This window comes from Pleurodeles waltl, chromosome 9 (assembly GCF_031143425.1).
Source record: "Pleurodeles waltl isolate 20211129_DDA chromosome 9, aPleWal1.hap1.20221129, whole genome shotgun sequence".
In the NCBI taxonomy this organism is placed as follows: Eukaryota; Metazoa; Chordata; class Amphibia; order Caudata; family Salamandridae; genus Pleurodeles; species Pleurodeles waltl.
The window spans coordinates 1,082,425,447-1,082,440,665 of record NC_090448.1 but is presented as its reverse complement, the minus strand read 5'-3'; the positions used below and the strand labels follow the sequence as shown (position 1 = coordinate 1,082,440,665).

At 42.0% G+C, this 15,219-nt stretch overlaps 1 protein-coding gene across 1 annotated transcript in view; it reads right to left on the bottom strand.

Annotated features, from left to right (window-relative positions):
* Window positions 1–15,219, bottom strand: part of HEATR4 (HEAT repeat containing 4) — a 252,284-nt gene that overhangs the window by 189,172 nt on the left and 47,893 nt on the right. The window contains exon 3 of the mRNA XM_069208752.1: window positions 4,535–4,722. Coding sequence (XP_069064853.1) covers window positions 4,535–4,722 — 188 coding nt within the window. The remainder of the gene's footprint in view (window positions 1–4,534; window positions 4,723–15,219) is intronic.

Below are 15,219 nucleotides of genomic sequence, written 5' to 3'. Positions count from 1 at the left end.
GGAATAATTATTCAAGGATGAAAGAGAGGATTTATTGACAGACGATCAGCAATTTAGGCATTCCCAGGGAAGCCTTCATTGGTTGACGTCACTTTTCTCCAGATGTGACCCTTGACATGGTTGCACACTGTGGACAGGAGCTCAATTCACCTACCGCCCATCTCAATCCGTGCTTGCACATGTCAATATACTGGCTGCACTCCATATCCCGGGCACTGGAACTTCCATTGGAGGCACTTTGGGCATTAACAGGCAAGCCAGTCATAATGCTTGTGACAGATACTGGGATGAAACACCAACCTAGTGCAACACTATCGCCAAGCCACCGTCTGTGGTTGGAAGGCAACAGAGTGATATGACATTGTCTGCTTCTCCTAGGTGTTAGGTGCCACTGACTGGCACTTCAGCTACCCCTCTTCCATAACAGATAACACTTCCACTGAATCAATCTGCAAGGGGCCTGCTTTGACAGGGACTGCTAGACTGATGTGTGCTTTCCGGGAGCACACACAACAGCTACAGCTTCTGACAGTTACTTCTTGCAAGTCAGCTGGTTGCTGGGGATTTTGGTGGTATGTGGCTAAGAGGTAATTAAGAATAACTCAAACAGTGCTGCATGTATACTTATGGAATGGCATCCCAAACAGAGCCACACGTATCCTTATCCTATCAATATATATATTTCTTTTATTACATTTGCATGCATGCATGTATAGAATGTCTGCAGATTTTACAATCAACCTATGTTGTGGGTGATGTCGGGTGTGCCCTTCTCACCATCTTCTCACCACTTTCTGACCTCAAACCACAGTCTCAACAGAGGTACAACAGCCCACATATACAGGGGATATAATTGAACACACTTTTGGCATCCTCAAGCCACAATTTGGGTGTCTTGGTCATACCGTGGAGGTGCCGCAGTATTCTTCAAATGTGTTTTATTATGCTTTTTTTTTAAACAAATAAACATTAACACATGACTTTATCGCTTATATATTCGTATGCACTAGACAGCCTACTAGACATTGTTACAGTCATTCCTGTGGCAATACACAACAAAGGACATTTATTCATAGCTACAGTTTTTTATAGATATCTCAATATAGTTGTTGTTGGGTAGTTCACCGGTGTAACTCTCCTAGTTGTGTTTGAAGTATTTAACGTGTGGGTTTGATCTATATGTTTTCATTATTCTCCTCAGTGTGCTAATACATCTTCCTAGTGTCTATGTTTTACCTTTTGGTGATCCTCAATCCACACTGGGAGTAAATGGGGAGGAGGAGTGAGTAATGAGATGGGGTTGAATGAAACTCCAAAGCTCTGCCTATCCAGGGATTATGTTTACATAGTTGTTGCATCATTTCCTCCACTTACATAATCCTCTAGAGAGTCTGTTATCATCTTTACTCATCAATTGTGTCAGAAATGTCTCATATTCAGTAATACATTTATGTGGCTCATCCCTCTCTTACAGCTTAGTCAGTGTGGTGGCTTCTGGCTCAACCCAGGTAGTTCGTTCCTTCCTCCATTGGGGCAGCGGAATGGTTTCCTACAGCTTTGCTATTTCTCTTTTGAAAGAGTTGATGCTAAATCTGTGAATTTGCTTTTTGCATTGTTTGTGTTTTGGTATTAGTCCTAGAAGGCATGCTCTGGGCCTGTTGTCAATGTCGTAGTCTGTGGTTTTGTTATTTTTGTTTGGTGTCCCTGAAAACAAAAAATGGTCCTGTAGGACCACAGTGTGGGACAAGACCAGAACATATGTGAAGAGTCAGCACCTGTAACCCAACAGCATGTGCATCTGTCTGGTGATGCTGAGAAACGTATGTATATCCTGCTATGTGTCATATATGTACGAAGTATTGTGTTGTATTAAAAGAGTTTAAATCTTGACTAACGTGACACTGTTTTGGGGTAGTTTAGCACCCTATACTATTCTTTTCTCAATTAATTCTCGCTAATGCCCTTTTACCAGATACCCCTTAGCAAAACAATTTTAACCATCATCATATCCATTAGAGTTTTTTATGCCTATGTTCTCACCTTTCTACTAATTGCCAATGTTAATAATTTCCTTAACACCACATGTGTTTGCAGGATACCTTTTCCCAGTCCCCATGTTTTTAAAAATAGAATCATTGGCATAATAAACATCAGACATTGGACGGGAGTGTTGTATATTTCAGAGTTAAGGCCTGGAATGTGTGGAGTATTTCATTCTAGATGACTTTCACAAGAGTTGTGTTGTCAGCTTGAGAACAGCAACTGCAAAACACCATTTGGGTTGGGAGAATTATGAACTTTTCAGTTGTATGTCTGACATTTCGTTGAAGATTAGGCTTTAAGATTTTTGGACTATTTGGACTAATATGTGGACGTTTTATGACATTTTGGATATTTTTTTATATGTTTCCCTTTTGACTATGTTAATAAATTTGTTCCCAGAAATTTCCAACACCTAAGCAAGGGTAGAAATGTATATGCACAGAGAGCTTACACATATATTCCCCGTTGTCCAGTTCCTCAATCCATGGACATTTCAGGTAAGGCAAGACAGGAATGGCTGTTTAAATGGAGTTCATCTTAATTACAATGATACAGTTTATAAAGTAATTCTAGATCAAATGGACGAAATCGACAAGAAAACTAACTTAATAAGATATTACCTAACAGAGCAGTTAACTTACACAATAGTACTCCATGCGGGATACCCGGAAGATTGTCACAACACAGTTTCTAATACAAGATTGATAAAGTATGGATAATAAACATTGCAGGAATGGCTTATGTGCCAATGTAAGTTAGTGGAAAGAGTGGGATCCCTTCCAACACTACAGTTATATAATTCAATGACTGCAGGGTATTGGGCATAGAATGAGTCTTATTTTCATTCATTCTCATTTGGGCTGCTTAGTACTCTGTCTGTATGGCTTCGTAGTGGGGAAGCACCTCAAAAGAAGTCATAGTGAGGTGAAGAGGACACAGGAGCAAGAGAAAAGTGAGAATGGATAACAACTCCTACATCTTTGCTTACATTTATATCAGTGGACTGTGCCCTTGGAAACTTGCCAATTACCGGTGTGGTTAACAAACGGGTCTGTGCCATTGAGGACACCATGCCATAGCCCTGGTCTTTTATTTACCTGCTAAACAAAGGGTGAGAAGGAGGGTTAAAGGTGAGGGTCTATCCTCCTTGAAGCTTCAGTAAACGAATTTAGAGGCCCAACCCAGAAGGGGAAAACGTCCACAGAAAAATAGTTTTTGTGTTAGAAAAACCCTCACCCACCAGGGTTACCCCTTGGTGGCATGCTTCATCATTGGGTTTCTTCCCCTTCTGCTGCAGATTGAGGCATGCTGCCACTGACGGAATACGTGGGAGCACTGTTGGTATCAGCGATGTGGATGCTAGAAAAGGATAGGAGTGGTGGGGTCTTGGCAAGTTACAAATACCCCCCTCTGGATGATATTGCTAGTTTAATATGTCTCACAGGGGTGGTATGATTAAAAAGGTGTGTCAGGAGGGTGGTTATATTATGTACCTGTCCTCCTTAGTGGTCTACATGTTTTGGAGTTTACCCCTAAACTCCTCTTCAGGACCACAGTGATCTCCCTAGTATCACTCCTCGTGCGCCTACCACTAGTGGAAGTACTCTTACTATTTCATTTGGGCCACGGTGAGGAGTAGGTGTTTGGCAGGAGTGTTGCTTTGAGGAACGTGTGACTATAAGCACACCCCCCTCCCGGATGACCTATGATGCAATTAGCATAAACACAGAAAATTTGCCCAGCAGAGCATTGACACTGATGGGTAGTATTTTATTTAATTTAATTGGTATATATCACCTTACCACAGTAAATAGTGTGAAATAGTCCTAGTTCACCTCAAGTAGGCTAATTGAGTTAAAACTGTAGATGTACAGTGGTTTATAGATAGAAAACCTGTCTGGATTGGAACATGTTGTTGCTGATTGCATCTGATAACATTTTGTTGTAACTCCTCGCTAAGGCACTGCAAGAACATTCCAAGGTTTACACCTCCACATAAATAAAATGACCATGCAGTTAAATGTAAATTGAAGAGATATTTCCGGTACGCCAGGATTTGCAATGTTGTGGTACTGCATATACAACATATACAAGCATACTTTCTGAAATTATGTCATATGGATTCTTTTGGTTCCGCTGTTTCTACAGTATTGATAGAAAACAACATAATCACGGGAAAAACCAAGTGGTTTACAGATAACAATGTGAAACATCATAGAAGTATTTAAAAAATCACATAAACACCTGTAACATATGTACATCTGAATCAGGCAATCACTAAGGAAGGAGGTGAAATGGGTTAGAGCTGAGAGGATGGCCTTGTGGAAAAGAAAGTTTCGGCTTTTCTTATGTTTTCTGAAAGACAGTCTTTAAGGAGCAAAGAAAGAGTGTGCTTGATTCAAAGTGCTTAAACGTGAACCCTTGTAGACCTGCAGCCTCAAAAAATATATATACTGTAGGAAGCAGTAAGAAACAAGGTTGAGAGCATTACCGGAGTAAAGTTCGTGCTCAAAGGGATTTTCTGTAGAAAAGACATATTTGCCAGCGAGTGGATTCATTACATCCTGCAATGTCAATGGAGGTGGTGGATCAAAGTGCACCAGTGGCAAATCATCCCCTGTCCTGTTCTGACTGCCCGGCTCATCATCAATTGTTTTTGGGGGGCAATACGAAGGTACCCTAGAAAAGGAAGCACATTCTTATAATCAAAGGAGAGAGAGACAAAGGAAGAGACATAGAAAACATTCCCAACAAAATAATTACATTGGTAATATAGTTCATCTAAATTACAAAAGCAAAAATTCTTCAGCATTTTCATTGCATATCCCTTGTGAATAGTGGGAAGCAAATTGGTGTACTAGGTTTAAAGGCAAACTACCAGTGCTTAAAAAAATGTAGAGGCAGGGACACTAGGTTTTTCCTAGGAGCCCACTATCTGCGCTACCAAATGCAAATACAGCTGCCTTAATTCCGCCTCACGCCTCTTTCTTCAAATATCCTACACTTCTGCCTCTTAAGCGCACTTTTGCACATTGTTTTGCATCCCTGCTTTCTGAGTTTGTCACTGTTTTCCTATATTCTCTTTCTCCTTCTTTCTCCCTTTAATGGCTTTCTCTGGGTCAAAGGCTGATGATGAACAATAAGTCCTAGCTGTAAAAAGTGAGGAATGCTCCCAAACACCTGCAAACAATGGCCCAAATTAAGCACTGCTAACCTCTGTTCATTCCGCTTGCCAGGATGCTTTTTGTTTAGTTTGCTCTTTGGCTTGATGCAGTCAGTTTCTCTCCTTGTCTGGTAGTCCTTACCACCGTGCTCTTCATCACTGTCTCCCCATTCAGCCTTTTTCTTTTCAGAACTCTCGCCACTACAGCCCCTGAAATCACCCATGGGTCTGCTGCTGACATCACATCCCCTTATGTCTTTCTTTCCCCAAAGTTGGTTTTAGGTGTGGCGGTTGTTTAAAGACAATAATCAGAGTCATCAGGCAGAACTGCACTGCAAGGAGAATTGTGCTTTCAATTCATTGTGGAAGATGGAAACCTAGCCAAAGAGAACAACTTTTCATGAATGCCACCAAATGGACCTTTTTCTGAATGGTGCAAATACAACTTCGTAAGTCTACACCCCACGGCTGTGAAAGCGCAGTTTTACTGAAGGCCCTTTGGGGGGGGGTCATGGTTAGTGGAAGGACAACTTTCTGAGGGACAGGCAGAGGCAAAACAGAGGGCCCGCAGCCCCTGCGGTGCGAGGGAGACACCACAAGTGTTGCGAGGGAGACACCACAAGTGTTGTGATCCTGGGGAGGTCCCTTTAACCCTCTCAGCAACTGCTCTGCCACAAACAGCTTATGAAAGATCAGCTGGAGAAGGAGGTGGGAGATGGATGTTGTCCTTCAGGAGAGGGGAGGAGGCACTCACATCAACCCCCAGTTTTAGCAACTTCAGCGGGGGTGATGTTCTTTATGGGCGTCTTTTGTCTGCAACTTGGCAGACAAAAACTGATAAATACTGCTTTTAAAGAATACTGCATCAATAGAAGGGTAGGCAAAAGCAATCAAGAATGAAAGATGAATATGTATAAAAGGGAAAAATAGAAGGAAGATTGAATGGAAAGAATGTAAGGATGTAAGATGAGTGGGTGAATAAGTGGGTGAATGAATAATCAGATGGATGAAAAGTTGAGTGACTGGCTAGGTGGATGGACAGGTGAAAGGATGGCAGAGTAAAGAGATAGAGGGATGGACGGATGGATGAATAAAAAGACGAGTGAATAGATGGGAGAGTGGATGGACAATTGGTTGGATGGGTGGACAGCAGAGTGGATAAGTGTATGATGGATGGATGGGTGAATGGCTGAATTGACAGATGGCCAAGTGGAGGGAAGGACGGACCGCAAAGTGGAAGAATGGATGGATGGATTGCAGAGTGTGTGGATGGATTCCAGAGTAGATGGGTGGATGGAAGGGAGAAATAGAGAAAGACTGAATAATGGATGAAAGAATTAATGGATGACAGAATGTAAAAGTGAAATAATGGATATCAGCGGGTGGATGAAAGATTGAAAGGACGGCTGGATAGATGCTTGGAAGGAAGAGACAAGGGAGCTCTTCCAGTGTGTTGTGCTCACTTGCTTTGCTCGTTTGCGCCATCAGAGGTTTAGTTCGAAGTGGGGGTATTTTAATTTTCTGGCCGCTCCCTTGCTCTCTCGGGTGGGGTGTGCCGAACAGCCCACCTGCACTAAGGGTGAGTTGTTCACCCCACCCTTCAGTTTCAGTGTCTTATTGGACGCAACACTGCTGTGTGCAGAGCCTCTGACCCCAGGTCAGTGAGAGAAGGTCTCCGCGGGGCCTGTGTGGAAACTGGGAACAGGGCTTGCAGATAATCTGACCACAGGTCCCTGACTCGATGTCCCTGATGGCTAGGGCAAAGAGTAAGTTTCTTAAAAACGTTTGGTTTGACAAGGTGTTTAGTATCCCGGCAGGTGCTTGGAAAGAAGGCGCAAAAATACTTCTGTCACTGTTAGAAGTGGATGAGGCAACAATGTAACACGGAGAACCATGCCAAGAGCATGAGCCAAGCTATGAAAATACACGGTATGTAAAACATGCAACAAACATCATGAAACAATATGATAAAATGTCTTCAGCATGCAATCAAGTGTCCTTAACATGTGAAAGCATTTCACCTTAATACATCACATTATATCATTGGATTGAGATTTGTTTATTAAAAGTGTTAGTTTTAAAAAAATAATTTGGAAACATTCCTCCTCTGACAACAAGGCCATCAGTGAACTAAGAGTCAAGTCAGCTGGCATGTAGAATCACTGGTCAGCTGTCATGTGTATCCTTTAAATGGACCAGATTAATCTTCTACATGGACCAACATATTCCATTACATCAAACCAAACCAAGCTATGCTTTTCTCTTGTAAGTGTGATAAAATAATACAGTATTAAAAGGCAAGCTTCATTAACAGGAAAACATTTTCTGATGTGAGCAGACAACTCACACAAACATAACCTGCCAAAACCACAGACCCATGGCCTGTGCTGAACTGGGAAGGCGGGAGGTTGGGGTGAAATAACAGTGAGTATTACTTTGATTGTAGGCTTTTGAGGAGCTAAACCCCTTTTGTCAAAGAACTGAAAGTCCTCCCTTGCGTATGTGGGTGTGCAGTTGTCTGTATGCTTGTTCACTGGTTGACAATTGGCAGTGGGCGGGAAGCAGGATTTGTTCTGCTACAGGGTGGTTGTCCAGGACGCATTAACTTGTGTACAGTTTAGTGGAGCACTTCTGTAAAGAGAGCTTGCATAACGTTTGCCGTGCAAGGACCTCAACACTTGCGAAGACTCATGAGATCAGGGGAGCAAGGGAGACAGTCAAACACTAGGGCCCCTGGAATGGGAATGTGCAGCATTAGCAATGAGTTTGTTTGCATGTGAGGCAGATGACAGAATGTCTACACAGGGAGAAAATGTGAATTTGCAGCCTGTTTGCTCAAAGATAGACTAGAATTATAAACCATTTCTACACCGGCACACATGGTGGAACCTCATATAACCTTGCTTTTGACTATGTATTTGAAACAGGAGGATGTACACAAGACAATGTTCCCAGTGGGTGAAAAGAGCTCTGAATTCAACAGCACTGACAAGCTGTGGAGGCTCTTGTGACCTGGCATGGTATGATCTCAGTGTTTGAGGTAGTGAGCACGCCTGGCTGCCTTAAACTGGTCACCCACACCCTTTATATCTTCTTCTTGTTAGTCCCATGTACAGTCCTTGAGAGAGGCCAAATGCTGAGATGATGGGCATGCGCAAACTCGCACACAGATATAGACATGCAACCAAGCAAGCACAGTCGGGTCACCACAGTTTTTGTGATGATTTTCTTCAAATAACTCTGCATTCTGCTCTGGATCCGCCCCTCTCACCTAGCATCTCTGCTTTGAGTTCTGCTGCTCTGTGCATTGCAGGCCTTGCAGACACTCTAACAGTGTGAGCGAGAGCTTAGCACACGAAATATGGCCAATTGCCATGCAACTGGAGTTGTATGACGATTAGTAGTGTGATTGACAGTGCAGAGCTTGTAACACAAAGTGTGAGCGGAGGATCTACCAATGGCTTTCGAGCAAGGACATACAGCACTCTGTAGTAGAGCTGAAGGCAGCAAATCCTTTCGTTTATATTTATTCATTTATAGTTTTAACTATCTAACGCTCTAGCATATCAGTCTATAATACCCCATCTATAGCCATTGTTCTGTCACTTTCTCTATTTCTTCATCTAGATATCTATCTGTGTCGCTCTCTGTGCTTCTCTCTGTTCCAATCTGTCCTTGTGTTGGAGAAGGCCAACTGAGTTTCCAGGTTGTGAACTGGTGTGTGTTTGTTGACTGAATTAATGGTTTCAGTGAGGTTGGGTAGCAGCAGGAGACAGAGGTTATTCTTCTTGGTGATTAAGAGGCCATCGTCCAACTACCAGAAGGGTAGCAGTCTTACTGCTGTAGCACTGTCTGAAGCTTGGGTGATAGCCCTAGAAGAGGTTATTCTTACTGATATAATCTTGTAGCTGAACAGAAATTGCTTTCTCATAGACTATTACAATAGAACATAGCTGTGTGATTAGGTAGTAGTTGGAGACATCATCTGGGCTTGTGGTGGGCTATTCAGCAGTGGGGAATTTGTCCAGACGGAAGTGTTGACAGGGTGTGACAGATTTCACTTGATGGTATAATGTGTCCATAGATGGTGGCTTTGAGGGAGCTACGTATGTTGGTGAGAGACAGAAGATTGAAGGCTATCCACTTGGGAGTGGAACTTGGGGTACTGGAAGCAAGGTGGGTGTTTCGTTTTGTTGACATGTCTTCAGGTTTTGTTTATCTTCTCATTGAGGAAGTGATTTCACTTGTCTTCTGTTTGACAGATTAGTGGCTCGGGGGGGAGTTTAATGCATGACTGCTCTGAAGAGAGTTTTCTTCTGTGGGTAATTGTGAGGGTAGCAGCCCTGTCTATGTGACTTTGGATCTGCTGCAGAATCTTGGGTGACAGCATTGGGGCCAGGGCTTTGGTTTGTCCACATTTATTTTCTTTGTATAGTGCAACTTGTTCTCTGAGTGTACTTGAGAGTACCATGGTGCTTAAAGCTTGGCCTTGAAGCATCATGAGTTCAATGGTGCGTTGACGTATATATGGTTTTTCAGGGTGGTGGTGTATTTTTTTAAGAGTATGTTGACATCTTGTCAAGGTTTATGAGAACTGGAGAACCTGATACATTCTTCTTGGAGAAGAGCCTGTACGGGAGTATTTGAAGGGGCAATATTTCTTTTGCCCACATTGGTCAACACGAAGAGGGAGAATGGGATGATGCTTTGGAGTGGCAGGTTCCGTTATGTGCTGCTTGATGTCCAGAGTGTTGAGGTTTTTTTTAGGAAGGATTCTTTAATTTACTTGCGTCTTGAGTCTTCGGAGAGATTAAAGGCTCTAGTGAATGCTGGTTAGGTATGATTAATAGAGGCGGAGGTGATGTCATCTAAGTTTTCTTTGGTGAATTCCTGGCTGGTAAATCTGCAGATAACAATGAAAGTGGCAGTCTAGAACATAGAGATGGGTAAGTAGAAGTTGAATTGTATGAGTGTTGCTGGATCACTAAGGCTGCAAGGCCAGCTGAACTTGTGAATGACGGGAAATTCACCACCTGTGTTCTATATGAGGTTGGGGCACTGTAGCCTGTGGGGATGAGGGCATCAAATGTTTTAGTGGCTCTGGGCACGAGCCTCGTTTCTATAATGAAGATGATGAAGAGTGTATCTAGGTTGATGTGTGTGGATGTCTCTGATGTCAGGGGCATTGAGCTTTATGAAATGTGTATTGATGAGCATGAGGCGGAGGGTGTGTTGTGTGATTTAGGTGTACATGCTCGGGAACGGTGCAGATAATATTCTGGAAGTTTTCCAAGTGAGTGCTGTGTGAGTGCGTCCTTGTGTATACATGGTCTTGGTCTAGGTCTGAGTGTGGGAATAAGGCAAGGAGCATGGGTTGCCAGACACGTGGTGAGCGCGCTTTACTTGAAGACTATTTCCAGGCCTAATAGGCATAATCAGAAAGTACTCCTGCCCTTGAGTGCCACTTACCATGCACTCCCGGACAAGAGAAACGCTGGGAAAGGCAGTTTCAGAAGGTGGGAAGGAAGGTATGAGCTGATTGGCTTTTGGAGGCTGCTGCCATAGCTTTTGGGGTATTTTTATCAGTCACTAACTCGTCCTGTTTGCAACTGTGGGAAAGGCAGCAAAGGGCAAGAAGAAGGACAGCACGTGGAGAGGAGGAGTGGTTCAAGCAAGCCTCTGGAGCATCTAAGGTTCCTGTACTACTTATCAGTCACTGACTGGCAGAAATGCGAGGGAGTGAGCTGCCAGAGGCTGGCAATGGTGTCAGTCCTCAAGAAAGCTTCTGTCCCCATAAGGGTTGAACTGTGAACTGAGCTACTTACATTTCACCCAAGATTGCTTCTCTCAAGCACTTAAAAGGACTTGTTCCAGTGCTCACCAGCATATGGGGCTGGTTCTACCTCTTTAAAATTTACTTTACAAATGTTGCCACGGATCTTACACTAAGTGGGTACACAGCGATTCCCCGACTTCTCCAAAGAGTCACGTTTTGTGAAGTGTGTAGATAAATGGAATTTGAATCTTTGTAAATTAACTATTTGCAGCTCTGATTTGCGTGTGGCTGTTACCCATTCAGATGTGTACCTCTGCCACTCAGGTTGCTCATACTGTGGCTTCGTTGCAGCGTGCTTGCAATATGTAATGTACGGGATGATATACAAATATGCATGATGGCAATAGCTGTAACTGAGGGACACAATGATGCATACTTTGTACGGTAGCACTGGAATCCAGATCAGACCATGCCACTAAAGCAGGAAAGCAGATATTTCCACTTCAAATCTATTTCTTATCTGACCAGCAGCACTGACAGCCTATTTGCCACACTGAATATTCAAGCACCATGCGTGTGCATTGGAAGAGCCTTAGCATATGATTGAAACACGCTTATGTATTATTTTGCTTGCAAGAAAATAAAAAAAATAGTTTTGTTACTATTATACCAGGTAAGGTGGTTGAACGAATAAAACAATTGCACTGACAAATGCAGTGACCTAAAAGTCAAGAGTCTGAATTTCCAGCAAGGCAGGCTAAGCCTTAAATCTTGCTGAGGTAATGAAATTGAGTTACTTAAGTTAGGTAACAATAATACCTGCTATTATAATGTTTACATATGGCAAAGTGTGGTATGACGTGCTATACTAATGCACATTGTTAACATTATAAAATGATAACATCAAATCCTGTATTTTTTTCTACACATCCATTTTTTGGCCTATTAGATTGCGTGGAGACAGTGACTGGATGTAGTGTTAGGTGCAGAGTTTACTGCAGCACTAGTCTTTAGTACAGAAAGTGTTTTTATCAAGCGCACAATGTTCTGAAAGGCACTTTCAAGATTTGCTTGTGCTAAGGAACCATGCTTCCTGCAGACCCTCAAGGACTGATATGTCCCTTAAGTTCCCCTTCAGCATAATCTGTAAAATGATTTCTAGCTCCTTTTTTTAAAATCATGTTGTAAAAAACAAAGAGACAGATTTATCAAGACTTTGCACATGAGCAACACCACAAAAAAAGTGACACAATCCAGCGCATATTCTTGATGAACTATTTACTTTCCAATGCCAAAAATTGTCGCACTGGAAAGTTGTCAAAAGTTAATGAAAATAGTGCTTTGCACTACTTTGCATCAAGGGGGTGTTCCGTGGTACATGGGCGGCCTCATGCAACCACCCTTGGCCTTTGGCACAAAGCCCCGTCTCTTAACAATGGTAGACAGTGATTTGCACCAACAAATAATACTTCCTCGAGGCAGGCATTAAAAAGGAAAAACATTTTTATTTCTCCTAGCTTTTACTCCATTGCATGTGTGAGGCACTGTACCACAAACATACAATGTGGGGAAGGTTCTAAAGCTAGTCTAAGGACAGATTTGTGTTTATGCCTCGGCAGCAAATGAAATCATTTGTATTTGCTCCCGGTTCTGGAAGATAGGGAAAACAAGGAGCAGTATGATTAGTGACTTTCTTCAGACCGTATCATTTGCTGTAGGGAGGTGATGAGTTCTCCTGCACCCCATAGCTACTAGCCAAACCAGGCAATGCTGTTCTCAAATGAGATAGCGGTCCCTAACCAGTGGTACATGAGTGGCACTACACCAGGTGGACTATTGTTCAATAAGAATGGTAGAAGCAGAACAGTACATGAAAATGAAGGAAGAAGGTTTTTTATTGAGGTGTGAGAGGAGAGATAATGATAGTTTGGTCATAATTGTGTTTTAAATGCATTTAATTTCCATGTGCATATCCCACACAAGTAACCCCTTGTAGAAATTTCTTAGGGGTTGTGTTGATCTAAGTTTTTGTGAGCCCAGTGATAGACAAAGTCTGAAACGTTGGTATATCCTACAGTCACAATGAGTTGAGTATGTTCATATTTTTAACGTTTATTGTATCACTGGAATATTGCTGCGGGTAATGGGTTGTGGGATGAGCAAAGTAGACATGGCTGGTGGCATGGTAATTATATGGGGAGGGCCTCATTACAAGTTTTGCAGGAGCTTTCCCCTTGCCCCCCAAAGGGTTTCATTACACTACTGGTGACAGGCAGGCAGTCTGTGCTTAAAAAGTCATAGGGGAGCCTGGTTATGTTTGTCAGCCAGCAGGTTTGTGGGGTTCCCGGCAGGCACTTTTGAAACTTTAAAAAATGTCTAACTTGGTCCTGCTTCTCTGCTTTATCTCACAGATTTCAAGTTTGTTTTTCAAATGCCATGTATTCTAGTCCAATGCTCTTTTAATTTGTTTAGTATGTGTAGTTTTTCGTTCTATGTTTTATAATGTCTTGTTGAATATGAAGTTATTTATGTCTCATTTATTGTTGAATGGCTTCAAGTACACTCTTCTACCTAATACACCTCTAATGAGAAAAGTCTGGTACTTTGCCAACCACCAAAATATTGCACCAAATGGACTCCCAGGTACCCGCTGTTCACCAACATGACTGAATATCTGAGCCCTGCTACGGTGGATGTTTTACTGTGAGTCCATCTATCCATTTACCCCTTTCCCAATTAAGGAAAGGCTAAACAAATCTTTATAGATGTCCAGAGGTGTGGAATTTAATAAAATACCTACTTATCCATGGGACAGGTTGCTTCATAAATCTACTTGACCTGTAACAAAATCCACTTGTCCCTTTGGTGCCATGTAGTGGCAAAAAATTACGCAGCAATCTCTTTGTATAAGGGCTCTGATAATAGCCTCCCTGATTATGCCAGGGCTCATATTGTAGTAGGGTCTGAATACTACAACAACAGTAAATCCCTTTTTTGCCACCTTTCCACTAATGTACATATTGGGGCCATGCGTAGCAGTAAGCAATTGCTCCAGGGTTGGAATGTCCTTTTGACTCTCTGCAAACCTACAAACATGCATGTTTTAGGGGTTTTTGCTAGCTCTTCTCTAATCTTTTTCCATACTGAGAAAGCTTGGAAATGTATTCCTAACAGTTGGGAAAAGAGAAATTGGAAGGAAAGTGAACTTGTACATACTCAACAGATTTTTGCAACATACATATTTGCTTGAGCTAAAATGCAGTTCACAAATATTTTCTAGAAGTACCATTTCGTGGCTTACTACTATAAGCTTTTGGTAAATCATGAGTCGTAAATCTTCACTAATGCAAGAATATAGACCATGGGTGCACGTTTGTGACTGCCTTTAAAAACTGGGCCCCTAATTAGGTCTGGCATTAACCTAGACCTTTTCGTTTTTGTTAAAATTATGTCTCTATCTGTCTATTGGCTGGCTTCACTATGAGCAGGTGCACTGAAATTATGTGATTGTGCAGCTGCGGCGACTTTCACATAATTATAGATTTGTTTGCATTTGCCACATAATCCATCATCTGCCTCCTAGTCTGAAGATTTTAACAAAAAATAAAAAAATGTTGTTTCTAGCCCAAATGGTTCAAAAGTTTCCTAAAATGCAGCAACGCGTATTGCTGCACAGTGAAAGGCCTTTTGCAAAGCCAGACTGGTCACCATTCTGTTGCTATATTTGTGTTTTAAACTGGCACTAATGAGGTCCACCCAATATCAATACAGTGTTAGCAAGTTAAAAATGACAATATAATGAAATAATGCGATTACAAAATCTGCTGCATGTTGCTGCATAATTTACTCTTTCTTGCTGCATCATTTACTCAACCCTGCCACATAACTCAGCCTTTCCTTGCCGCATAATTCTAGTGGCCCTGACTATAAGTGACAGCACTGTGCTGTTTCACAAACAACATACTGGCACACAGAGTAGTTTTGTTAAATGCCAGGAACTACTGTGTGCTTTTTGACACCAAAAACATTTTTGCTTTTTGCCAGTGTTTGTCATAATAGTGAGGACCTTGGCAGCTGCCACAACAATAAAGTTTTACAAAAACCATGTCAAAACAAGACATACACTGACAAAACCAAAAAGCTGACAACCAAGGTCGAACCTACTAGCTTTGCCAATGCTTTTTTATTTTTATGTTTCCCATAATCATGTTATTTTCATTTTTCCCATAATCATGTT